The sequence below is a fragment of the Geotrypetes seraphini genome, chromosome 9, assembly GCF_902459505.1.
Source record: "Geotrypetes seraphini chromosome 9, aGeoSer1.1, whole genome shotgun sequence".
Classification (NCBI taxonomy): Eukaryota; Metazoa; Chordata; class Amphibia; order Gymnophiona; family Dermophiidae; genus Geotrypetes; species Geotrypetes seraphini.
This window is the reverse complement of record NC_047092.1, coordinates 63,949,069-63,974,549: the sequence shown is the minus strand read 5'-3', so window position 1 is coordinate 63,974,549 and position 25,481 is coordinate 63,949,069. Positions and strand designations below refer to the sequence as shown.

Sequence of the window (25,481 nt, the reverse complement as noted above, 5' to 3'; positions counted from 1 at the left end):
TTAAAACAGGTCTAGCCCCAAATGTCTATATGGTGCCCTGGACGCTTTGTAAAATGTTTATCACTGCAAAACACCCAGGTCCTAATCCCTCCCTACTCCCTACCCAAAACATGCTTCCAATGCGCCCCCATGAAATTTAGACACACTGCTGAGAAACGGCAAAGAAAACCATCTAGAAAGTAGGTTTCAAAAATGGTGATGTGGAACGGAGGGGGACGACGAGGGGCGCATTAGAACACGGACGGGGAGGGTCGCGTTTGGATAGGAAGGGAGGAAGAAGGGGCGCGTTGACACAGGAATGGAGAGGCAGTACCCCAGTTCATAAGTACGAGTTTGATGTAAGTCAAGCATTCTTAAACCAGGGACTGCCTATACATACTTTGCCCAAACTCTGTCCCTGTAAATGTTTGTTGGCAAAGTATGTGCCATCATGTAAACTTGTGTACCCCTATGCCAGTCTGAATTTTATAACAAGCCATTTATGTGCTTGGCTATACACGCGTGATAACAACTTTCTAAAATTACTTTCTAACCACTGGATTCTATATATGGTGCCCAAAATTGGGCACTGAGCCAAGATGTGTAACCAACTAAATTGGCTCACAAGCCAATTAGTACCAATAATTGGTAGCTATTCTTTAAAATGTGCGTCAAAATCTCATGGTGTGCAACTCAAAAGGGGGTGTGGCTAAAATTTGTGCACAGTTATAGATTTTTGTTTTAGACATTGATGTTTGAGCACCATTTATTGAATCTTGCCCTAAATGGATAACTATTCAGATAGTGGCCAGTAACATGACTATCTTGATAACTTTTGGCCTTAACCCCAAATTCTCCTTTATCTTTTCCCTTTTTAAACGTATGGGTACAAATTTTGGCTGAATATTGAGTTGTCTAGCCAAAATTTTTTCCATTGACCAGAGAAAAATTTTCAAACCAAAAGACTTATCTGGTTAGCACCCACTACTAACCATATAAGTCCTTTTAAATATTAACTGTAATATTCCTACAGATAATTATTTGATCATGATGAGGATGATTATTATGATTTAAAAAAAACATACTTTAGCTCTCTATAACTGTTTGTACTTGTAGGTGGCATGTCATTGGCAAAAGTGAATGTTCATCACAGTGTGGACAAGGATATCGAACTTCGGATATCCGATGTATGAAGTATTCCAGTTTAAAGAGACTTAGTGAACCAGTGGATGATAAGTACTGTGGTGACAAACCCAAACCTCCCAGAAGAGAATCTTGCCATGGTAACTGCCTGATAACAAGTTGGCAATACTCAGCATGGTCACAGGTACATATCGAAATACGTATGTTTGGGGTTATTTGAAGTTCTTGTGTTCTGTGTTCATATGTTGTTGCAGCTCAGTGGCAGTGGTAAGATAATTACTGGCCATCATTTTGGAGATTTAAATTATGGGAAAATAATAGTATTGTTAGATCATTGTGTCACTAGAAAAAAGTGTAAGAACGATGAGGCTGGTATTCAGTGGTCAAATATTTGACTAAAGTTAACTAAATAATTTTTCTGGTTAACTTTGAAAGGCACAAAAAATGCTGAATGTCAGATAACCATGGCACCTATAAATTGCAACCTAGCATCCAAGATATCACATCATCGGTGTTTTTTTTATGTATTCTTTTTCACATTGGCTGCTTGTGAAAACAGCACCACGTGGTTTAGCTCTCAATAAATTTGAGCAACACTTTGTAGGAACTGCTGACTGGATCTGCAATCTCCAATCTTGCAGGAATTGAGACCACGAGACCGGCTGGAAGTTCCTACACCACTCTGTTCATTCTGATTATAATTTAACTGGTCAGCAGTTCCTCAAATTTGAAAAAGAAGAGTTATCAGGTTGGCTTCTAAAATTAATCAGATAACTGTTCTGAACATCTATCCAAGTGCAACTTAACCTTAATTTTTTAGGGTTTCTTTTATCAAGCCGCGCTAGCGGGGTTAGCGCGCGTGACTTTTAAACACGTGCTAATCCCCTCGCTGGCCAAAAAACTACCACCTGCTCAAGGCAGGCGTTAGCGGCTAGCGCAGCCGGCGGTTTAACGTGCGCTATTACGCGCGTTAAACCGCTAGCGTGGCTTGATAAAAGGAGCCCTTAGTTTCTTGCATCTTGATGTCCAAAAATTAACGTGAGAATGAAAAATAATTCAAAAGAATAAAATCTAACATTATTCACTTTGCTTTTTTCTTCAATTCAAATAAGTGTTCTAGGAGCTGTGGAGGAGGAACAAAGTCCAGAGAAGCTTACTGTATGAACAACTTTGGTCATCATCTTGCTGATGGGGAATGCAATGAACATCAGAAAGTTGTAATCGAGAGCTGCAGTGAACTCTCTTGTCCTGAATGGACCACTAGTGAGTGGAGCGAGGTAATGTGTTGAATCCTAAATTAAACTAAAACTTAATTTTTTAGACCGGGTCTTCAACCATAAAGGCGCTCGACTTGGTTTACAATAATGTAAGTATAGTACATAAATATAGAAGAATGTAATCTAGAAAGGTTTAGTGTCCAAAGTACAATGGTACCTTGGTTTACGAGCATAATTCGTTCCAGAAGCATGCTCATAATCCAATGTCCTCATATATCAAAGCAAAGTGCCCCATAGAAAATAGTGGCAACGCAGACGATTCATTCCAGAACCCAAAAGGTGGCGAGGGGTGGCCCAGGGGTCTGTACCTGTCGGGTGCCAGGTGCTGCAGCGCCATCTCCTCCATCTGTCATCCGCTGAAGAACCTCGCAGTGCCACTTCAGGGAGAACATAAGAACATAAGAAATGCCTCCGCTGGGTCAGACCTGAGGTCCATCGCGCCCAGCAGTCCGCTCACGCGGTGGCCCATCAGGTCCAGGACCTGTGCAGTAATCTTTTATCTATACCCCTCTATCCCCTTTTCCAGCAGGAAATTGTCCAATCCTTTCTTAAACCCCAGTACCGTTCGCTGCCCTATAACGTCCTCTGGAAGCGCATTCCAGGTGTCCATCACACGTTGGGTAAAGAAGAACTTCCTAGCATTCGTTTTGAATCTGTCCCCTTTCAACTTTTCCGAATGCCTTCTTGTTTTTTTATGTTCTGAAAGTTTGAAGAATCTGTCCCTCTCTACTCTCTCTATGCCCTTCATGATCTTGTAAGCCTCTATCATATCCCCTCTAAGTCTTCTCTTCTCCAGGGAAAAGAGACCCAGTTTCTCCAATCTCTCAGCGTATGAAAGGCTTTCCATCCCCTTAATCAGTCGTGTTGCTCTCCTCTGAACTCTCTCGAGTAACACCATATCCTTCTTAAGGTATGGTGACCAATACTGGACGCAGTACACAAGATGCGGACGCACCATTGCCCGGTACAGCGGCAGGATAACTTCTTTCGTTCTTGTTGTAATACCCTTCTTGATTATCCCCAGCATTTTATTCGCTCTCTTGGCGGCCGCTGCGCACTGTGCCGTCGGCTTCATTGTCATGTCCACCATTACCCCCAAGTCCCTTTCTTGGGTACTCTCATTCAATAACATCCCTCCCATCGTATAGCTGTGCCTCGGGTTTCTGATTCCCACATGCAATACTTTACATTTCTCAACATTAAACTTCATCTGCCATCTCTCTGCCCATTCCCCCAATTTGTCCAAGTCCCTTTGCAATTTTTCACAGTCCTCCTTTGTCCGAGCTCCACTAAATAGTTTGGTGTCGTCCGCAAATTTTATTATCTCACTCTTTGTTCCTGTTTCTAGATCATTTATGAATATATTAAATAGCAGCGGCCCGAGCACTGAGCCCTGCGGAACACCACTCGTGACCTTCCTCCAGTCTGAGTAGTGTCCCTTCACCCCTGCCCTCTGTTTCCTACCCGCTAACCAGTTTCTGATCCATCTATGCACGTCTCCGTCCACCCCATGGTTCTTCAGTTTCCGGAGTAGACGTTCATGAGGCATCTTGTCAAAGGCTTTCTGGAAATCTAGGTATATGATGTCTATGGGGTCTCCTTTGTCCATCTGTTTGTTAATTCCCTCGAAGAAGTGCAATAAGTTGGTCAGACACGATCTCCCCCTGCAGAAACCATGTTGGCTGGTTATCAGAAGTTCGTGTTTTTCAAAATGTTCATCAATTTTTTCTTTTATTAGTGCTTCCGCCATTTTCCCCGGAACAGAGGTCAGACTCACCGGTCTGTAGTTTCCCGGGTCTCCTCTTGATCCCTTTTTAAAGATGGGCGTAACGATGGCTATCTTCCAATCCTCCGGAATCACACCTGTTTTCAGAGATAGGTTGCAAATTTGCTATAGTAGTTCCGCTATTTCCTCCTTTAGTTCCTTCAGCACCCTTGGATGGATTCCATCCGGACCCGGGGATTTGTCAGTTTTTAGTTTTTCTATCTGTCTGCGCACATCATCAAGGCTCACTTCTATGGATGTTAACTTTTGTGCTTGATTTCCATTGAAGAATTGCTCAGGTTCTGGTATGTTGGTTGTGTCTTCGTTTGTGAATACAGATGAAAAGAACATGTTAAGTCTTTCTGCGACCTCTTTCTCTTCCTTCACCGCTCCCTTCCTGTCTCCGTCATCCAGTGGTCCCTCCTCCTCCCTAGCCGGCTGTTTCCCTTTAACATATCTAAAGAACGGTTTGAAATTTCGTGCTTCCCTGGCTAGTCTCTCTTCATACTCTCTTTTGGCTTTTCGAACCACACGGTGACATTCTTTTTGATACTTCTTGTGCTCTCTCCAGTTTACCTCAGTATTGTCCCTTTTCCATTTTCTGAATGAATTTTTCTTATTGCTTATCGCTTCCTTCACTATTTTAGTTATCCACGCCGGGTCTTTTATTCGACTCTTGTTGCACCCTTTTCTGAATCTGGGGATATATAGATTTTGCGCCTCGCTCACCGTGTCCTTGAAAAAGGACCAGGCATGTTCTACCGTCTGCCATTTTTGGGAAGTGTTCCTAAGTTTCTTCTTTACCATTCCCCTCATTGCTTCGTAGTTACCTTCCTGAAGTTAAAAGTTGTCGCTTTCCTTTCAGTATTCCTACTTCCATCTTGAACTTGATCATATTATGATCGCTGTTTCCCAACGGTCCCACTACTTCCACTTCCTTTGCAGGTCCCCTTAGCCCATTTAGGATTAGATCCAGAGTGGCATTTCCTCTTGTTGGTTCTCTAACAAGCTGTTCCATGAAGCTGTTCCATGGAGATGCTTCTAATGTCTGCCAGCTGCTGGAGAACCCCGCAGTGCTGCTTCGGAGGGATGCCTCTTCCGTCCACCGGCCAGCCTTCCACGTTGGGTGCCTTCTGCATGTTGGAGAGCCTCTATCTGAGCCTACGCAGCTGAGTGACGTCCCATCTGCACGTTGCCTTATATTGTATGATGAGCCCTCCAAAAGCCATCAAATATGTACACCCAACTGTACACCAAAAGCCACTCAACTGTACATCACACCAATTACCCTAATACCTGAAGGTGTCACCTATATGGTGGTAAACTAAGTTTTTTTGTGGGTTTTGGTTGGCTCACACCTTCCACCACAAGTGTAGTAATTAGAATGGAATATTGGCCTGGGCCCTCTTCTCTGCAGTCCACTGCACTAACCACCAGGATATTCCAGGCACCTGCTTGTTACTCTACTAGGACTGGTCATAACATCTGCAGCTTTCATACAGTCAGATATGTACAGTTTCTTTAACATCTTGGGGGGTGGGGGGTGGAAGAGGGTCAATGATCACTGGGGGAGTGTAGGGGATCATGCCTACATACCTCCAATGATCATCTGGTCAGTTTGGGTGCCTTTTTGGCCCTTATTCATTGTTAAAACAGGTCTAGCCCTAAATGTCCAAATTGTGCCCTGGACATATTCTTAAATGTTCAATTATGGAAGAAAAATGTCCAAGTCTTAAACCCGCTCAAGTCCTGCACACACACTATGGGGCCCATAATTAAAAAACATAGACATCCAGAAAGCATCCTAAATCAGCACTTGGACATCCTAATCGTCAGGCGATCAAAACCATCTTTCTGTACATCTAGCGAGGTGTTCTAGTCTCTAGTACATTCTAGTACATTCAGAGTACGAGATGGGCATGGTGGAGGCATGTTATGGGCGGGCTTTGAGCAATCTCAAGGGCGGGTTAGACACAGGCATTTTGCTGTGATAAACATTTTGCAAGACATTTTGCTGAATTTATACGTTTGGAACTGTGCCTGTTTTAGAATGGTCTAAGTGCCACAAAGGTGCTCAAAATGACAAGATGAACACTGCACGCATCAAGGTAAGACACCTCCACACTCCCCCATTGCTCACTGACCCCCTTCCACCACACAAAAATGAGAACAAAAAGGTACATACCTGTCTCTAAAACAGCAGCATCTGGTAAGTAGCCTAGTAGGTGGGCTAGCGAATAATAAGGAAGAGGACCCAGGCCCATAAGCTACTCTAACCAATACATTTATGATGGAAAATGTACACCCATCAAAAACCCCCCAACCCTACTCTACTGCCATATAGGTTCCACCTGCAACCATAAGGGCTATTGGGGTTGTAGACAGGTATGTATAGTGGGTTTAGGGGTGTTGTGGGGGCTTACCATAACTTATAAGGGAGTTCTGATGAGATGTTTATCTGGCACCCTTTTTGTGAAGTTCACAGTAATTCCTTCTAAGGTGCCCCACTGCACTGTTACCATGTCTGCTTGGCCAGTCCATTACAGGACTGACCCCTTCCAAGTCCAAATGGTCTTGTTTTGGGTGTTTGGGACTTGGATGAAATTTTGCTTTAAAATGTGGTATAAAGATAGATGTCCTGATGGTCTGTGAGTCCCAATAGCCTGGACGTCCAGATAGAGTTTATATATCTCTATCTGGACGTCCAGGCTATTGGGACTCACAGACCATCAGGACATCTATCTTTATACCACATTTTCAAGCAAAATTTCATCCAATTTCTATGTATGATGGTTTACCTTTCAAAAATGGGCATTTTCTTACTATCGACTGTAGACGTCTAGCGCCATACGTCCAAATTGGATTTAGATATATGTTTTGAAAATGCCACGCCATGCCTCTACCATGCCTTCTTGAGATTTAGATGAACTGCAGACAAACAGCATAGATATCGATCTAGAAAATGGGTTTCAAAAATAACAAATTGGAAGGATTTGGCAAGAAAAACGTCCATCCCCTCTTAATGACGGTTTTTTTGACATCTTTCTTTTTTGAAAATGAGCTCCATAATGTTATAAACAGAAAATCCAGCTATAGTTTTCAACATTGGGTATAATGAAACTGAATCTGTCCTGGGTCTTGTGGCCTATAGAAAAGAACAGCAATTGCACATAAATTGCACTTTGATCAGTTGATTCATGGACTATTATTTTGTAACTTTAGTGTCGCGTGACATGTGGGAAAGGCACCAGACATCGACAAGTGACTTGTCAACTAAACAAGAGCAAACTAGGAGATAACTTTTGTGATTCTAATACTAAGCCAGAGTCGGTAAGCTCATGTGAGCTCCAAGAATGTGCATCTTGGCAAGTTGGACCCTGGGGATCAGTGAGTATAAAAATAACAACTTCTTTTGTTTGATTCACTAAAGCCTCTGTTCTGGAAATTATGGAAGTCTGCAACAATGTATGCACAGAATGTATGCATGGGAGCAAATCTCTATGGGACAGATTCAGTATACTTGTGCTGTCCTAAAGGCTTTTCATTATGAGAGAAAATGATTTTTGGAAAATGATGATAGATAAGAACATAAGAATAGCTTTACTGGGTCAGACCAATGGTCCATCAAGCCTAGTAGCCCATTCTCACGGTGGTCCTTAGTACCTGGCAAAACCCAAGGAGTAGCAATATTCCATGCTACCGATCCAGAGCATGCAGTGTCTTCCCCATGTCTTTTTCAATAACAGACTATGGACTTTCCCTCCAGGAAATTGTCCAAACCTTTCTTAAAACCAGCTAAGCTATCCGCTCTTACCACAACCTCTGGCAATGTGTTCCAGAGCTTAACTATTCTCTGAGTGAAAAAAATATTTCCTCCTATTGGTTTTAAAAGTTTTTCCCTGTAACTTCATTGAATGTCCCCTAGTCTTTGTAATTTGTGACAGAGTGAAAAATAAATCCACTTGTACCTGTTCTACTCCATTCAGGATTTTGTAGACTTTAGTCATATCTTCCCTCAACTGTTTCTTTTCCAAGCTGAAGTGCCCTAACCTTTTTAGTCTTTCCTCATACGAGAGCAGTTCCATCTCCTTTATCATCTTGGTAGCTCTTCTTTGAACCTTTTCTAGTGCTGCTATATCTTTCTTGAGGTAAGGAGACTAGAATTGAACACAATGCTCCAGGTGAGGTTGCACCATGGAGTGATACAGAGATATTATAACATTCTTAGTCTTGTTAACCATCCCTTTTTAAAGAATTTCTAGCATCCTGTTTACTTCTTTGGCTGCTGCCACACATTAGGTGGAAGGTTTCATCGTATTGTCTACGATAACACCCAGATCCTTTTTTGGGGTGCTAACCATCCAGCCAATATTCAGTTGGTGGTGGTCAGTGTTTTTTAAACCATCACCAGCTAATTTAGCCTCAGATATTCAGTGCTCGGTGACGTAGTTAAGAGGTGATAAGCTCAGAAGGGGATCTCTGGAAATATATTTTTACAGAAAGGGTGGTAGATGCATGAAATAGTCTTCGGGTAATGATGGTAGACAAAGACTATGTCTTAATTCAAGAAAGTGTGGGACAGGTACCTAGGATCTCTTCGGGAGAGGAGGAGATAGTGGATGCCATGGATGTGCAGATTGGATGGGCCATTTGGCTTTTATCTGCCATCATCTGTAGGCACCAGCACTGAATATCTGGGCTAAATTGTCCTGTAGTGCCAGCTGAAGCTTATGTGGGTCCATGCCAATATTCAGCTAGAGCCTGCATGAGGCAATTATATGGGCCCCGGCTGAATATTAGTCAGGACCTGCATAGTTGTTGAAATCTTTTCAGCAGTCCTCCAAGCCCCTCCTTCATCTCCTCCCAGCCCATAGTACTGCAAATACTCCGCTCTCACACCGCCACAACAATACCCTAAGCCCCCCATCTTGGAGGCCAATGCATTGGGAGAGGGAAGGTCTGTAATTCTGAGCACAAGGCCCTATAGGCAGGAGGAAGTGGGTTTCCCTCCTAATTTGTCATCTAAAGATAGGAAGGAGTGAGAGGAATCCCTGCCAATTCAGCTGATCCTGGCAGGGGAAATCCCCATCAGCTGAGCCAGCAGGAATCACCAAAACCGGCTCAGTTGATGGGGGTTCCCCTGCCGTGATCAGACAAGGTAGTTGAGTATGTCTGCAAAACTTGCTTTTGCATGTTTTTCATGTAGATGTTTTTATTTTTGAAAATGGCCAAAAAAGATAGACTAAAACGTCTACATAGGTCATTTTCAAAAATAAAAGATAGAGTCTGGCTGTTTTGAAAATGGACATTTTCTCCAAAACGTCCAAATTAGACTTAGACAAATTAGACAAATTAGACTTAGACAAATTAGACATCCTTTCAAAAATGTCCCTCATAGGCTGCAACTATTCTTTTTCTTTCCTCAGACACTGCCAACCCAAGATTTTAGTAAGGGAAAGGGGATGGTATTTGATACACTACCTTTTGGTGGTTACAATTAGAGATTGTAGTTTATTAATAAATGTAGTAACATATACAACCTTATAGCCAACCAAGGGACCCGACATGGTCCGTGTTTCGAATGACACGCCTTCCTCGGGGGTCCATGGTGGTTAAGGTATTAAGCAAACTGCATAAAAGATAACAAACACACACCAATTACGATCAAATGGAGTAAAACAAGTCTTGCACAGTGGCAAAAAAAGTCTTGCACAGTGGCAACTTCCGGTTGCTTCAGAGGAGAAGTTTCTGCCCACACACTTGCGTCTGCAGGCAGGCAGGGTTCTCTGGCTTCAGTAAGTTTCTTTACTAAAGCGTCGCGAAGGTAAGGAGGAGGAAGGGAGATTCTCGGGCTGCTGAAGGGTGGTGAGGTGGTGAGAGAGAAGGGTGGATGCTGCGGGGATGGGGTAGTGACGGGGACAGATTTTTTTTCCCCATGTCATTCTCTAATTACAATCAAAGCCGTTTACACATTATATACAGGTACTTATTTTGTATCTGGGGCTATTGAGGTTTAAGTGACTTTCCCAGAGTCACAAGAAGCTGCAGTGGGAATCAAGCCTGGTTCCCATGGTTCTCAGGCCGCTGCACTAATCATTAGGGTACTCTTTTTTTTTTTTTTTTTTTATAGTGCGCTGTGACTTGTGGACATGGGTATCAAATAAGGGCTGTTAGTTGTGTCATAGGGCCTTACAGGACCATTATGGATGACAAGGAGTGTAATGCGGCTTCTCGACCTAAAGACAGTCAGGTAAGTGACAATGTATCTGACAAAGTTTGTTTTGGGATAAAGTTGAATCATGCTTGATTGCTATATCAAAATACATTTTTGTTAATATTAGAGTTTAATTGGAAATGTAATAATCTGCAAACTATATGACACGCTTCCTCTGGATATTTTATTTAATGCATAATACAGTTTTTCCTGATGATTTCTGTGTAGGTATGTAGGAATGTTTTAGTAGCCGTTTCCCAAGAAAAATATTTGAGATCAAAATGCTTTGTCAGTTATATAAAATAAATAATGTATGTTGTCTATATTATGCTATTACTTGACTTCCAAGTTTGTAAAATCCTGGCTATGAGCTCTTTATATGGCAGAGCTACTCATGTGGGAGTGGATGATTAACTTGACAGAGCAGTGAAGTGGGAACTAGAAGGCCCAGGTTCAAGTCCCACAGCAGCCTCTTATAACTTTGGGCAAGTCACTTAACACTTCATTGCCTTGGGCCCACTGCTGAACAGGTTCTGGCAATAATGCCAATCTATGGCATGTCCTCTGTGTTAAGCAGTAGCATGGCAGTGCCTCACTCTGCACAGGAAAAGGCAATGGAAAACCACTTCTGTATCATGCCAAGAAAATCACAAAGGGGGGGGGGGGGAGGGGGCTCACTGTGTAGTCACTAGGGGTCAAGGGCACATTTGGGTCTGAACTTGTATTTGATAGGGTAAATTTCTACCAGATGACCACTGGAGGGTTGTAAGCATGCCCCACCACTCCCCCAGTGGTCACTGACCATCTTCCAGCTCCCCAAAGATGTAAATGACAGTACATACCTGCCTGTATGACAGCTGCAGATGTTCTGGCCAGGCCTATTAGAGCAGCAAGCAGGTGTCTGAAGTAGCCTGGTAGGTCAGTGCAGTGGACTTCAACAAGGGGACCCAGGCCCATTTCCCACTCTAACTAGTAAAGTTGTGTTGGAAAGTGTTATCCCATCTAAACCCTCTGTGCTGACATATAGCTGACACCTGCAGCCATAAGAGCCTTTGGAGTGATAGAGAGATGAATCCAGTAGGTTTTAGGGGAGTTTTGGAGGGCTTCCCAAATAATGTAATGCAGGAAATGACCTTAGGTGTCCTTAGGCGCCACCATAGACTTGATTCACATCAAACATAGGCACTGGAAATGTAGACCTCGAAAACCCTGGCCTACATTTTCAATGCTTATGTTTGAGGTGGCTGCAATTCCACAAATGGGGCCATTGCGTGATTGATACGCAATCAGTGGCCGTCTTTTAGGCGGCCGCCAATACCGACGATGTTTGTAGAATCTAGTCCTTTGTGGTTTCAAAAATGGCCATTTCCACTACCCGATTTTTGAACATACTTCACAAAATGTCTAAACTCGGACTTTAGACTTCATAACAAAAATGGCACTCCACATGATATTCAATTAATAAAAAATTTAACTGTCAAATTTTTGATTTAAGTCCTCAAGGCCAAATAGTATATCCATCATTGTTCCGTTTGATGAAGCCTTTTCTAAATATTTCCATGATGTAGCAAAAACAAAACTTGTTCTAGTACAATGCTTTTAAATAGACCGAACGAGTGTTGAGTATTGTAGGAATGGAACACAGCAAACATACACACGCAGGATATGAGTCGGGATGGAGGCGCTGCAAGTGGCTAGCTCCGAGTCCCTTTTATTATGCTTCTAAGCTAATGACATCATAGTAACTCCCTCGTTTACACATCTAATGATTGGTGGATACAAAGGTACATGCTTTTACATTGGTGGATACAAAGGTACATGCTTTTACATCGTGTCACCCTCAACTCTGCACGTAGTCAAGGGCCTGATTAACACGTGGACAGAACCTGAGTCTTTGTACGTATGCAATGCAATGCCTGTCAGCTGATGTCCTTTCCAAATATGGACAGTTTGATTAAGATAAGGGTTAAAATGTGACAGGGGTCTTGTGACAAGAGAGGAGGGGGGAATGCCTCAGCATTCTGTCACAAGGTGCTAACATTTTCCCTTGCTTAAGAATGGCTAAGTGGCAAGAGGGGAGAGGGAATGAGGAATGATTCATAATTCCTTCACAGGGCCTCATAATATCAGTGGGTTGATATGGCCTTGTATCAGAACTGCGTCCCTTCAGAGTATCAATACAATGTTTTATCAATGGGTTCACTCCTTTTGCCTGATCAATGTTATAGCAGTGTTCAATTAACTACGTCTTCAGAGTTTGTGACGTGTGCCCCACATATCACAATTAACAGGGGCATTATAGTAAATATGCCACATTCATAGATAAACATGTGGTTAAAGACTTCAAATGTATCCTCCTTTTCTTTGGAATAACCACACTCACTTTTAAAGCCTATCATTTAAACACCCCACCTTACTTATCGACCCATACCATTCCATATACACTCACCCGGATTCTACGCTCCCTTGATGTCCATCGCCTCATACTTCCATCACCTTACATTAGATCAGAACAGACATTTTCCATATTTAAACCAGAGTGGAGGAGTGGCCTTGTGGTTAAAGTTTTTTGTAATATCACTGTCTGTATACAGTCTCTTCCTCTGTAAACCGCTCTAAACTCTTTGTGGTATTGCGGTATATAAAAATAAAGTTATTATTATTAAAGCTGCTGTCTCAGCATCCTAAGGTTGTGAGTTCAATCCCAGCCTGCTCGTTGTAATTCTGGCCAGGTCACCTTACACTCCATTGACCCAGGTACCACGGTTAGATTGTGAGCCTGCTGGGACAGATAGGTAAAAAATCTTAAGAGTACCCGATTGCTATTCAATGTATTGTAAAGTGTAGTAGTTAGAGTGAGATATTGGCCTAGGTCCCCTTCTCTACAGTCCACTGCACTAACCACCAGGCTACTCCAGACATCTGCTTGTTGCTCTACTAGGACAGATCATAACATTTGTAGTTGTCATACAGGCAGGCATATACTGTTTCATATACATCTTTGGGGGTGCAAGAGGGTCAATGATCACTGGGGGAATGTGTGTGTGTTGGGGAGGGGGTCATGCCTACATCCCTCCATTGATCATCTGGTCAATTTGTGGGGAGTGTGTGGCGCAGTGGTTAAAGCTACAGCCTCAGCACCTGAGGCTGTGGGTTCAAACCTACGCTGCTCCTTGTGACCCTGGGCAAGTTACTTAATTCCCCCCATTCCCCAGGTACATTAAATAGATTGTGAGCCCACCGGGACAGACAGGGAAAAATGCTTGAGTACCTGAATAAATTCATGTAAACCGTTCTGAGCTCCCCTGGAAGAATGGTATAGAAAATTAAATTAAATTAAAAAAGAAATAAAAATTTGGGCACCTTTCTGGCACTTATTTGCTATTAAAACAGGTCTAGCCCAAAACGTCCAAATTGTGCCCTGGAAGTTTTCTGAAATGTTCGATTATTGCAGAAAAATGTCCAAATCATAAGCCCACCCTAGTCCTGCCCAAACCACACCTCCAACATGCCCCCTTGAGGTTTAGGCATACTGCAGGTAACCACTTAAGAAATCCATCTATAAAATGGGTTCAAAAATAGCGAATTGGAAGGGTTTGGCGAGAAAAACATTCATCTGCCTCTTTATGCCACTTTTTGGCCATTTTTCTTTTTTGAAAATGAGCCCCTTAACGTACTATGCTTCATTAGAAAAACAAAGCGATTTACAGGAATACTCACAAACTAACATAAAATAAGGGAAAATGGACTACAATTCCTTCAAGAAGGAAAGAAAAGAAGAAAGAGAAATATTGCTATTATTTCTTGTCTGCAAACCCTGCCACCATTATTATCCATTCTGCCAACAACTAAATAAATAAATAAAACATGTCCTAACTCCGTAGTTGTGTGCCATGGCTTTCACGTCTAATTTCTTCTGTAACTGTTTGCACAGGATTGTGAGTTGCCTTCTTGCTCTGAAGCTGCTGCTGTAATAAGTACGTCCGTTCCCATCATTCAGAAAGGAAAACTAACTCAGTGGCGATATGGATCATGGACAGCAGTAAGATGTTTCCTTTTACATTATCAGTCATTCATGTTCTTGGTCTCATCGGTGTTGAATATTATGGGCAGAACTATCCTGGAGGTTGTATTATTGAGCTCAGATAAGTTATTTGAGTTATATTTCTCTCTCTGCCGACCATATTTTCTTTTTTAATGGAAAAGAGATTTTGGGGCCCTTCTACTGAGCTGTGTTAAGCAGCTAATATGGGGTTTTCAGTGCAGTAGACGACAGTACAGGCCTGTGTGCAATTCTTTGTGTTGAAAATCCAATTTTAACTGCCTAACATGGGTTTAGCTGGGTCTAGGCATGACAGGGGCAGGCAGAAGTGTGGCCAGCTGTGATTGCTAGCGCACGGAGTGGCATTCTTGATAGGATGTCTGAGTCTGTGTTGGGACGTTTTGGGAAAGACGTCCAGAAATCCAGCAGAGAAAATGTTCATTGTCAAAACTGCAAGATGTCTTTCTTTTTCTTTTTTTTTTAAATAACTTATCTAGATGTTTTGTACATCTATCTTTTTTGGCAATTCCAAATATAAAGAAATCCACATTAAAAATGCAGAAAAGCAAGCTTTCCCGACATCCAGGCAGCCTGCATTCTTAACAAACTGTTCAGCCAGCTGAGCTTAGAAGTACTGTAGTGAGTCCCACATTAAAAGTCCCAGGTACAGAGGTCCCTATAACTTTCTTGGATTGTATGGTGAGCCCTCCAAACCCTTAAGCCTCTAAAAAGATATTAGATTTGGGGCCAGTGGAAGTAGAAGGGTAGCTGATACAATTACTATTATGAGGGGTGAGTGAAATATATTATTAATTTTAAATCGTCAGATAATGGTTGAATTAGTAATATTAGGTGAATAAGTTAATGAAAGTGCGTATGTTAATTGGAGATAAAAGAAAAGACTAAGTAATGATGAGATGGCTATAATTGTAGCAGTTAATGGTATATGTTGTACTGTCAGTTCCTGTAGAATTAATCACTTAGGTAAAAAACCTGTAGTAGGTGGAAGACCTCCAAGTGAAAGTAAAATAAATATTATTAGGACTGCCAATACTGGTATTTTTGTTCATGCAATTGTTAATATTTTAATTTGTGTGGTATTGAGGGTTTTAAATGATAAAAATATAGCAGTTGTTATAAGAATATAAATGAAGAAGGTTATAAGTATCATGTAAGGAGAAAATGGTAAAATAATTATTATTCACCCTAGGTATGCAATAGATGATGCAGCGATAACTTTTCGTAAATGTACTTGATTTAATCCAATTCATCCTCCAATAATAATTGAAATAAGGCCTATGGCCAAGAACATATGTGTATTTAGGGAAGAAAAAATTATATAAACTAAGGCAATAGGAGCAATTTTTTGTCATGTTGACAAAATTAAGCCAGTTATAAGACTTAGTCCTTGTAAAACCTCTGGTAGTCAGACGTGTAATGGGGCTAAGCCTATTTTTATTATAAGAGCTAGAGAGAGCATATTGGAGGGTAATGGTGAGAGTGCTTTTAGTTCTCATATACCTGTATCTCATGCGTTGATTAATGCAGAGAATAAAATCAAAGTAGCTGCTGTGGCTTGTGTTAAAAAATATTTTGTGGTGGCCTCTGTTGCACGGGGGTGGTGATTAGTAATTATTAATGGAATAATGGCTAATGTATTAATTTCTAAACCTAATCAAGCTAGGAGTCAGTGTGAGCTAGTTAATGTAATCATTGTACCAATAAATATACTGATAAGTATAATAGCTAGGGCAAAGTGGTAAAGTGTTCTGGTATTTTTCCTTGTTGAGTGGTTAAGAAAATACATAAAGAATATAGAGCAGTAATAATAACACCTAAACCGGTTAAAACAATAGTGATATTTGATCAATTAAATAATGTTGTAATAATTGTTAGTTCTCCTATAAGATTTAGTGATGGGGTAAAGGCCATGTTTATTAAATTGGCTAATAATCATCATGTGGCTATTAATGGTAAGATTGTTTGTATACCTCGTGCCAGGAGTATGGTTCGGCTGTGTGTTTGTTCATAGTTTGTATTGGCTAAACAAAATAGTATTGATGACGATAAGCCGTGGGCAATTATAAGGATGATTGCCCCTGTAAATCCTCATGGAGTTTGGATAATAGTGGCAGCAATTACAAGTGCTATATGACTTTAAGTCTGTTTGACGTAGGCAGATTTAGCTTGTTATAATAATTCCTCATAGACTAACAATTAGGAATGGAAAGATTCTCTGGAACATCGGCACCTGGAACATCGGCACCTGGCATAGGAAAGCCTAGTAGAGCTGCAAAGAGGTGGCTTAGGTAGTCTGGTGGGTGGGCTAGTGAACCATAGAGAGGAGGACCCAGGCCCATAAGCCACTCTAACAACTACATCAATGGTGGAAAATGTGAGCCCACCAAAACTCTCCCAAACCCTACTTTACTGCTATATAGGTTCTACCTGCAGCCATAAGTGCTATTGGGGGTTGTAGACAGGTGGGTATAGTGGGTTTTGAGGGGCTCACCATGCCCTATAAGGGAGTTGTGGTGAGATGTTTTTGTCACCCTTTTTGTGAAGTTCACAGCAGTGCCCTATAAGGTGCCCCACTGCTCTGTTGCCATGTCTTGGTGGTCGGTCCATCACAATGCTGGCCCCTTCCATGTCCAAAAGGTCTTGTTCTGGACGTTTCAGACTTGGATGAATTATTGGTTGAGAATATGGTATAAAGATAGACATAGTGGTGTTCTGGACGATCAAACGCCTGGACATATAGATAGACGATTTTCAAAAAAAATTATTTTGGACATACTTTTTGAGAATGGACATTTTGCCACTGCTGACTTTGGGTGACTAGCACCTTATATCCAAATCAGACTAAGACGTTTCTTTTGATTATGCACCTCTATATGAGCTGGCTCATCATTATCTACTTGTTTATTTATACCTTAAAAAAAAATCTAATAAATTGGTAAGAGAAGACTTTTCTTTGTGAAGCCTGTGCTGGCTCATTGCTGTTAAGCGGTGTAGCTTTTGTGGTATGGATATTATCCCAGTTTGAGGAAACTTTTCTTTGTTTTTGTATTTTAGTGCTCTGTATCCTGTGGGAAAGGTAATCATGCTCGCTATGTGAGCTGTAGGGATGCTCGGGGAGCAGCTGCAGATGACTCATTTTGTTCACACCTCCCCAGACCTGCTGATATTGCAAATTGTTTTATTGGTTGTGGAGAATGGCAGGTTGGAGAATGGTCACCTGTAAGTAACTTCAAATGTTTATTTTCTTGATGTATGACAACATACTTTTGTTCCATCACTCTATCCTAAATTTTGGGTTAATTTTTTGTTAGTGTCCTGTCTCTTGTGGTAATGGAAGAGTAACACGACAAGTTTTTTGTATAAACTACCGCCAACAACTAGATGAGAGTTCCTGTGATCCTGAAGGCCGCCCTTCCGAAGAGCAAGACTGCAAGATGCCTTCCTGTCCCCGTACGCTTCATCAAGTCCCTAGAAAGCATGTCGACTCAGTCTACATTCCACAACCAGAAAATCCTCCAGTACACAAGCGCTATAACCCACCAAATAATGGAGACCAGTGGCATTTACCTCGGGTGAGAGGAAGCCATTGGCGAACAGGACCTTGGGGATCTGTAAGTAGAACTTAAGTTAACATTCATAGGATAATTGTGTGCATATGTGTTACTACTTTCTGACCAACACTGACCAACACAACACTGACCAACTACTGACCAACACAAAACACATATACCTGTATACTGTACATTAAAACTAAGGCGTTCTTTTACTAAGGTGCATTAACCGATTAGTTGCGCTAATCGATTTAACACGCGCTAAACGCTAACGCGTGCATGTTAGTCTATGGATGCGTTAGTGTTTAACGTGCGCTAATTTGATTAGCGCACCTTAGTAAAAGAGGGGGTAAATGTTATTCAGTATAAAGGATGGGTGTTACTTGTTCATATTGAAGTATAATGGGATATTTTATTGATTTTAGTCTGCATTGAATAAATCTGTACTATGAATATTGGAGAATGGAAATCTTCAATTACATAAGAAATGCGAACTATTCTATTGTTAGGGGCTCTTTTACTAAAGGGCATTAGAATCTCGTCTTGGTGCACCTTAATGTGAGACTTTCCTATGCGCTAAGTCCAGATTCAATGTGACAGTATTTAAGGTTTTTCTTTTTTTTTTTTTTAAATTGTGGTCCCACACAAATTTTTCTGTTAGCGCTCAGGGGAACTTGCAAAAAGTTAACACAGGAGCATGTACCGCCTCCTTTTTGTAGGTTTTAAATTCCTGATTATATAAATGGCGTCTAACTCCTAGGCGCTGTTGAACATGATCGTTAATCATTCGCTAGGTGCTGTTTCTAGAATCGTGCCTAGTGGCACCTAAGCAATCTTAGACGCTGGTAGGCGTTGAATCCTTAGGTGCATTGCTATTTAGGCCATGCCCAAAATCCACCCTGAATTTGCCCCTAAACATCCCTACTTGCTGGTAGACATCTCATTGTAGATGCCTGCCTCAAAGTGTTAGGCACCAGTTTGGCACTTACCAGATAATTAATTTCTTTAATGGATTTTTAAATTGTTTTTAATGGCTCTTTTAATTATCAGCACCAATTAATCCAATTAAAATTAAGTTAGGCACCTAAATTGGCTAGGTGCGCCAATCTAGGTGTCTAACTTTAGGCATCATTTATAGAATCTGGGCCTACGTGCTCCTGCATTAACTCAGCGTTAGTTAGGATGCGCTAATGCAAACATTCCGCACCCATTCTCTGTCCATAACACGCCCCTCCCTCTAAAATACCACAAAATATCACAAAACGCTTTAAGAAGTTTTGTGGCAGCCTGTTTTTCACACAATAAGCCCACATTAAGGCTTAACGCTCTTTAGTAAAAAAGCCCCTTAGTGTGGCAATGAGAGTTCTAGTCTTCCACCACTAACTAGTTTTAATAAATGGTTTGGGAATTACTGGCCTACATAACTTTGTGTTTGCATGACTAAAGAATGTTTGTTTGTATATTTCGTCAGTGCTCAAGCACATGTGCTGGTGGATTCCAACGCCGTGCTGTAGTGTGTCAAGGTGAGGAAGGAAAGCATGTCAACTACTGTGATGAGGCGGCAAAACCATTTGAGTCAAGGCACTGTGACTCTGGACCCTGCCCACATTGGAATTATGGCAGCTGGAGAGAAGTATGATGATTATTTAAAAAAAAAAAAAAAAAAAAAAAAAACCTTGCATGTGATTATCTTAATACCTTTATGGGCTGATTTAAAAGATGTTTAAATGATGTTGCTCATCTTTATGTGTAGTAGTACTACAGTCCTGGTTTTATTTATTTTGTTAGTTTTTCTATACTGTTCTCTCAGGAGAGCTCAGAACAGTTTACATGGGTTTATTCAGGTAATGGTTGCTTTTTCTCAAGAAAGATATAGTGGAACTAGAAAAGGTTCAGAGAAGAGCGATACAAGATGATAAAGGGGATGGAACTCCTCTCATATGAGGAAAGACTATAAAGGTTAGGGCTTTTCAGTTTGGAAAAGAGACGGATGAGTGGAGATACAATTGAAGTCTACAAAATCCTGAGTGGTATAGAATGGGTAGAAGTGGATCATTATTTTTGTTTGTTTGTTTGTTTTTTACTTCATCAAAAATTACAAAGACTAAGGGACACTCAATGAAGTAACAGGGAAATACTTTTAAAACCAATAGGAGAAAATATTTTTTTCCATTCAGAGAATAATTAAGCTCTGGAATGCGTTGCCAGAAGTTGTGGTAAGAGTAGTTAACGTAGTTGATTTTAATAAAGGGTTGGACAAAAAGTCCATACTCTTTTATTGAGACAGACAAGGGGGAGGCCACTGCTTTGCCCTGGATTGGTAGCATGGAATGATGCTACTTTTGGGGGTTTTGCCAGGTACTGGTGACCTGGATTGGCCACCATGGAGATGGACTACTGGTCTAGCTGGACCACTACTCTGACCCAGTAAGGCTATTCTTACGTTCTTATGTCCCAGTCTAATGATGCAATCACATGGGAATTTAATTCTGGCACTATAGTGACAAGAGTAGCATTATGCTCTGCCATGGCCTGGTTGCTCATCTCACCCACCTTAGACTTATTAAACAAAATGTGTCTAGTTATACTTGGTGTTGACAAATTTCTTCCTTTATGTTTAGAGCTCTCTTGGGAGATGATCAGGGTTTTTTGAGTGAGTTTCTCAAAAATGTTGATTCTCTGATTAATCTTCACTCTTTTGAGGCTAATAAGTTAGTAGTTCCAGCTTTGAAAATGGCCTTATTAAATAGAACCAGATCCAAGGCTTTATCCATGGTAAGATGTTTGCTCTGATATTTAGGAAGTGTTGGAAAGTATTTTTGAAAGTATTTTTCCGTACTGTCCTAGCACAGATGGGTATTACTCACTCCTACCAGCAGATGGAGACTGAGAACTTCTGAGTTTCAACTTGAGCTATAAGTAAGTAGGCTGTGCAGATCCAGGGAAGTCAGTTCTCAGTATCAGCAGATGGTTGCGTGGTAAGCTTGTGTAGTCTATCCCTGGGGGCTTTGTGTTGAGATAGTTTAGGAGAAAAAGAAAACAAAAGTTTATTCAAGTTTATTCATATTATTTGATTGAACGCTTTTCCAAATTACAAAGCGTTGTACAAAAGATAAAAATATGATTTTAGAGAAATCACTTATACATAATACATTAACCAGACCTACATGGGTAATTGCTTTTTAAAACCACGGGAAACCTTTTTTTCATTGGATTTGGTCCTGGCTGCTGGACTAGGGTTGAGGCCCATGGGGGTCTCTTTTACCCTGGGGATATCAAACTCGGGAGTCCCTTCCTCCCCTCTCCCTCCTGGCCCCTGTCTTTGGGGCAAAAATAAATCAAAATAAATCAAAATTGAAAGTTTGAGTGCCTCGGCTACACTTCTCTGTTTGTTATCAGACAGCCTTGAGTGCATGAGAGGTCTGCCTATTCCAAGCACTATGTTGGACCATAGGTACTCGCAAGGTTGCCATGGGAACTTGCAGAGACCAATTTCTTTATTGGCTCTACACTGGACGGGAGCGTAGGAAGATCGCTTCTGCCCTGGTTCACCACTGTAATACCAGGGCGTGGATGAAGTTAAGAGGTGATAGGCTCAGGAGTAATCTAAGGAAATACTTTTTACAGAAAGGGTGGTAGATGTGTAGAATAGTTTCCTGGTAGAGGTGGAGCAGACAAAGACTGAGGACAGTCAAGTGGGATCTCTTAGGGAGAGGAGGAGATAGTGGATGCTGCAGATGGGCAGACTGGATTGGCCATTTGGTCATTATCTGCCATCATGTTTCTCTTACTCCTTCCTCCTCTTCCCTCTGCACAGGCCTGCTCCCCACCACGAAGACCTGTTCCCCCATGAAGGCACATTCTCCCTTCCTCCCCGTGCGAAGGCCTGCTCCCCCCCTCCCGCGAAGGCACATTTTCACCTCCTCCCTGCCGTGAAGGCCAGCTCCCGCTGCGAAAGCCTGCGCACCCCCTGCCACAAACGAATGCCTGCTCCCCCCACCGCGAAGGCACATTTTCTTCTCCCCCCCGCCGCGAACGAATGCCTGCTCCCTCTGCAGCCTGCCCCACTCTTACCTCCTTACCGCTAATAGGGCAGCTTGCAGGCTCGCTGGTGTTATAGCGATTGCTGCAGCTGCCCGTGGTCCTCAGCGGCACATTCTCTCTGCTGCGATCCTGCCCCTGACGTCAGAGCAGGGGCAGGACGTAGCAGGAAGAACGTGCCACTGAGGACCACAGGCAGCTGCAGAGATCGCTATAACACCAGCGAGCCTGCAAGCGGCCCTATTAGCGGTAAGGAGGTAAGAGCGGGGAAGCAAGAGCGGGCAAGCTGGGGGAGGCCTTTCTGACCGACCCTCCCCCCTCAAGCAGGAGTAGCAGCGGATGGCCAGCAAGAGGCAGCGCTGCAGCTCCTGCTTTAGGAAAGCACAGTGGAAAGGTCGGCCATTGAATCAGGAGGCCGATTTTTTTTTTTTTTTTTTAATTGAATCGATTCGAATTGGGTAGCACTACCGTTTACCATTCTCAATAAACAAATATTTTTTTTAAAAAAAGTTTTTTTTTATATTGGCTCCAAAGGCATATATAAATAGAAGGCAGGAGGAAGGAGTGGCCTAGTGGTCAGAGCTGCAGCCTCGGCACCCTGAGGTTGTGCGTTCAAGCCCCATGCTGTTCCTTGTGACTCTGGACTGCTGTTCCTTGTGACCCAAGGACTGCTGTTGCTCCAGATATGTTAGATAGATTGTGAGCCCACCAGGTCAAATAGGGAAAAATGCTTGAGGACCTGAATGTAAATCACTTAGACAACATCCATCGATAGGTAGTATATAAATAACTTTAAAAAATAAATTTGTTTGTTTTAGTTGTATTGCTTTCTAGACCAGGGGTAGGCAATTCCGGTCCTCAAGAGCCGGAGCCAGGTCAGGTTTTCAGGATATCCACAATGAATATGTATGATATGGATTTGCATACACTGCCTCCTTGAGATGCAAATCTATCTCATGCATATTTATTGTGGATATCCTGAAAACTTGATCTGGCTCCGGCTCTCGAGGACCGGAATTGCCTACCCCTGGTCTAGATCATGTTTAAGACTGTAACAAAGGTGAACTATTATAATACAGCTCATGATTCTTTTTTGTTGTGGTGGTTGTTTTAAAGTGTTCAGTTACCTGTGGGAAAGGTGTAAAGTACCGAGATGTCTACTGCATTAACAAGGACCAAGGTCAGTTGGAGGAAGAGAACTGTAAGCATTTACCAAAGTCACAAACCCACAGGGTCTGTAGAGCTGAGAGGTGTCCTTCATGGAAAACCAGCAAGTGGACAGAGGTATGTAGTATTTCCCATAGTTATCTGCTGCACTGCTTTCTCTGTTAAAAAAACAGTGGTGTATCTTTAACTGGTGTATTTTAGCAAAGCTGCTCCAAGAAAACATAATACTGTGGGCCAATCCTGAAATGCTCACTGCTTCTTTAGAAGAAAGGTTCCTATGAGTACAAAATGAAAGTCTCTTGAAAGTAGTGAATTGTTCTCTGACCCCCTCTTTTACGAATGTATAGTGCGGATTTTAGCGCTGGCAGCGGTGGTAACTGCTCCGATGCTCATACGAATTCTGTGAGCGTTGGAGCTGTTAGCGCTGATGCCGGCGCTAAAACCCACGCTATGCATTCGTAAAAGAGGGGGGTGAGTACAAAATAAAAAAGGTTTAATTTATAGTCAAGCTAGTCCTTTTATAGGCTGAAGACCTGGTCAATAGGAAGCACTAGGCTTCTGTGGTGTGTACAGCGTGTTACAGTGAATAATAGTCTTCTTGGATATAAAAGGTGGGGCTGCCGTTCCCTACAGAGCAAATGGTTATGGAGAGTTTCTCAGAGAAGAATAGAAATTCTTTCCCATGGGTGCATTGGACCATGAGAGTTTAGCTTTTCATACCTTATCTCAGTGTGTTGCAAACTTTTTAAAGCTGTGGCACACTAATTGCGGGGCTGCAGCTGGAGGGCACCTGGAAATGCGTGGACATTAATGCGATGACTTTACGCACAGGTTTGATGCCATAACGATATCTGCGCATGCGCGGATGTCCTGCAGCCACAGCCCTGAACCTCCTATTACCACCCGGGGGGAGGGAAGGGGGGTGCTGCAGAAGGAGAGGCGAGGAGGAGGAGGAGAGGCGCAGGCGCCAGCTGACTGACTACAGGATGTGCTTCTCGCCACGATGATAGTGGTCAATGGAGATCGCTCTGAGGAAAAGGATGCTACCAGTGGTGTGCAGTAAGGTTCAAATCTTGGGCCTGCTCTTTTTAATACTTTTGTAAGTGATCTTGCTGAAGAGCTGTCTGTTATGTAATATTGCTAAAGGGCTGATACAGGAGGTAATATGCATACCATTAAAAAATGGAAAAGAGGCAGACATTGTTTTTGCTTTTGCTTTCAACTAATGTTTATCATCTCTCCCTGTAAGACTATTATTTTTTACATCCTTATGCCTGGAATGAGAGCAATCACCATTTGACATAGGAAGCACCATTTTTTTTTTTTAAATAGATCTTTATACGATACGATCGGCAGATATATTCTAAGCGATTTAAGCAGGTTCTCTATAAAGCGCTCAAACTTTGGGCATGCTCCTGAACTGTGCATGCTTTTTAGGGGGGAATTCATCAAGGGGCACTAAGGGCCTGATTCTGTATAGGATGCCCGGTCTCAGCAGCCGCCTAAGCAGCTATTGAGAATTGCACAAGGGCGTCCTATATAGAATCATGTCTGTCCTGATGGATAGATGCCTAACCCCCACATAACTACCCCGATTCTCTAACTGGTATCTATGTCACAGGCTCTGTTTAAGAATTACATTGCCGCTGAGCTGATCGTGGCAAGGGAATCTCCCTGTTGCGATCACTGAGTGGCCGTAGCAGGAAACCCCCTAGACGTGAAGTTGGCCAGCAGGAGGGATGCCCAGTCACTCCTGCTTTCACCCTCCCCCGAATGTCCCCAGCAGGAGGGATGAGGGATGCCCACTCACTCCTGCCGGAAACCTCCCCTCGGAAGATCACCAGCAGGAGGAATTTCCAGTCCCACCTGCGGGAACTCCCCCCCGAAGACATCCCCCCACCCACTCACTCCCAACTCCCCCAGACCCTCTCCCTTCTCCCCCCTGGTACCTATTTCTCACAGGCTGGCTGAAGGGTTGCTTACTCCAAAGAATGGTGGGCCTTCCCTTTCCCGGTGCATCCTGGGATGTGCTGGGGAGGGGCCTAAGGACCTGATTGGCCCAGGCGCCTGAGGCCCCACCCATAGGAGGGGCCTTAGGCACCTGGGCCAACTGGAATCTTACACCTCCCTCCCAGTGCATTCTGGAATGCACTGGGAGTGGCCTAAGACTCCGATTGTTCAGATCCCCAAATCACCAACAGCCCTCGAACATCCCAACTCCCCCAACCTTGTACCTTAAATGAAAATTCGGCAGGAGAGATACCCACTCAGGACAGAGGGA

The 25,481-nt window shown here is 42.5% G+C and overlaps 1 protein-coding gene across 3 annotated transcripts in view; it reads left to right on the top strand.

The window, feature by feature from the left end:
- The window catches only part of ADAMTS20 (ADAM metallopeptidase with thrombospondin type 1 motif 20), a 223,301-nt gene that overhangs the window by 150,441 nt on the left and 47,379 nt on the right, over positions 1-25,481 (top strand). For 2 of the 3 annotated variants that reach the window (XR_004540714.1, XM_033959655.1), the window contains exons 20-28: positions 1,096-1,306; positions 2,235-2,399; positions 7,387-7,551; positions 10,295-10,414; positions 14,313-14,420; positions 17,496-17,660; positions 17,753-18,052; positions 19,464-19,625; positions 23,150-23,317. Coding sequence is in view for 2 of the 3 variants with exons in the window: in XM_033959655.1 (XP_033815546.1) it covers positions 1,096-1,306; positions 2,235-2,399; positions 7,387-7,551; positions 10,295-10,414; positions 14,313-14,420; positions 17,496-17,660; positions 17,753-18,052; positions 19,464-19,625; positions 23,150-23,317 (1,564 nt within the window). In the remaining variant the exon portion in view is untranslated. The remainder of the gene's footprint in view (positions 1-1,095; positions 1,307-2,234; positions 2,400-7,386; positions 7,552-10,294; positions 10,415-14,312; positions 14,421-17,495; positions 17,661-17,752; positions 18,053-19,463; positions 19,626-23,149; positions 23,318-25,481) is intronic. The other variant, XM_033959656.1, reaches the window with a different exon arrangement.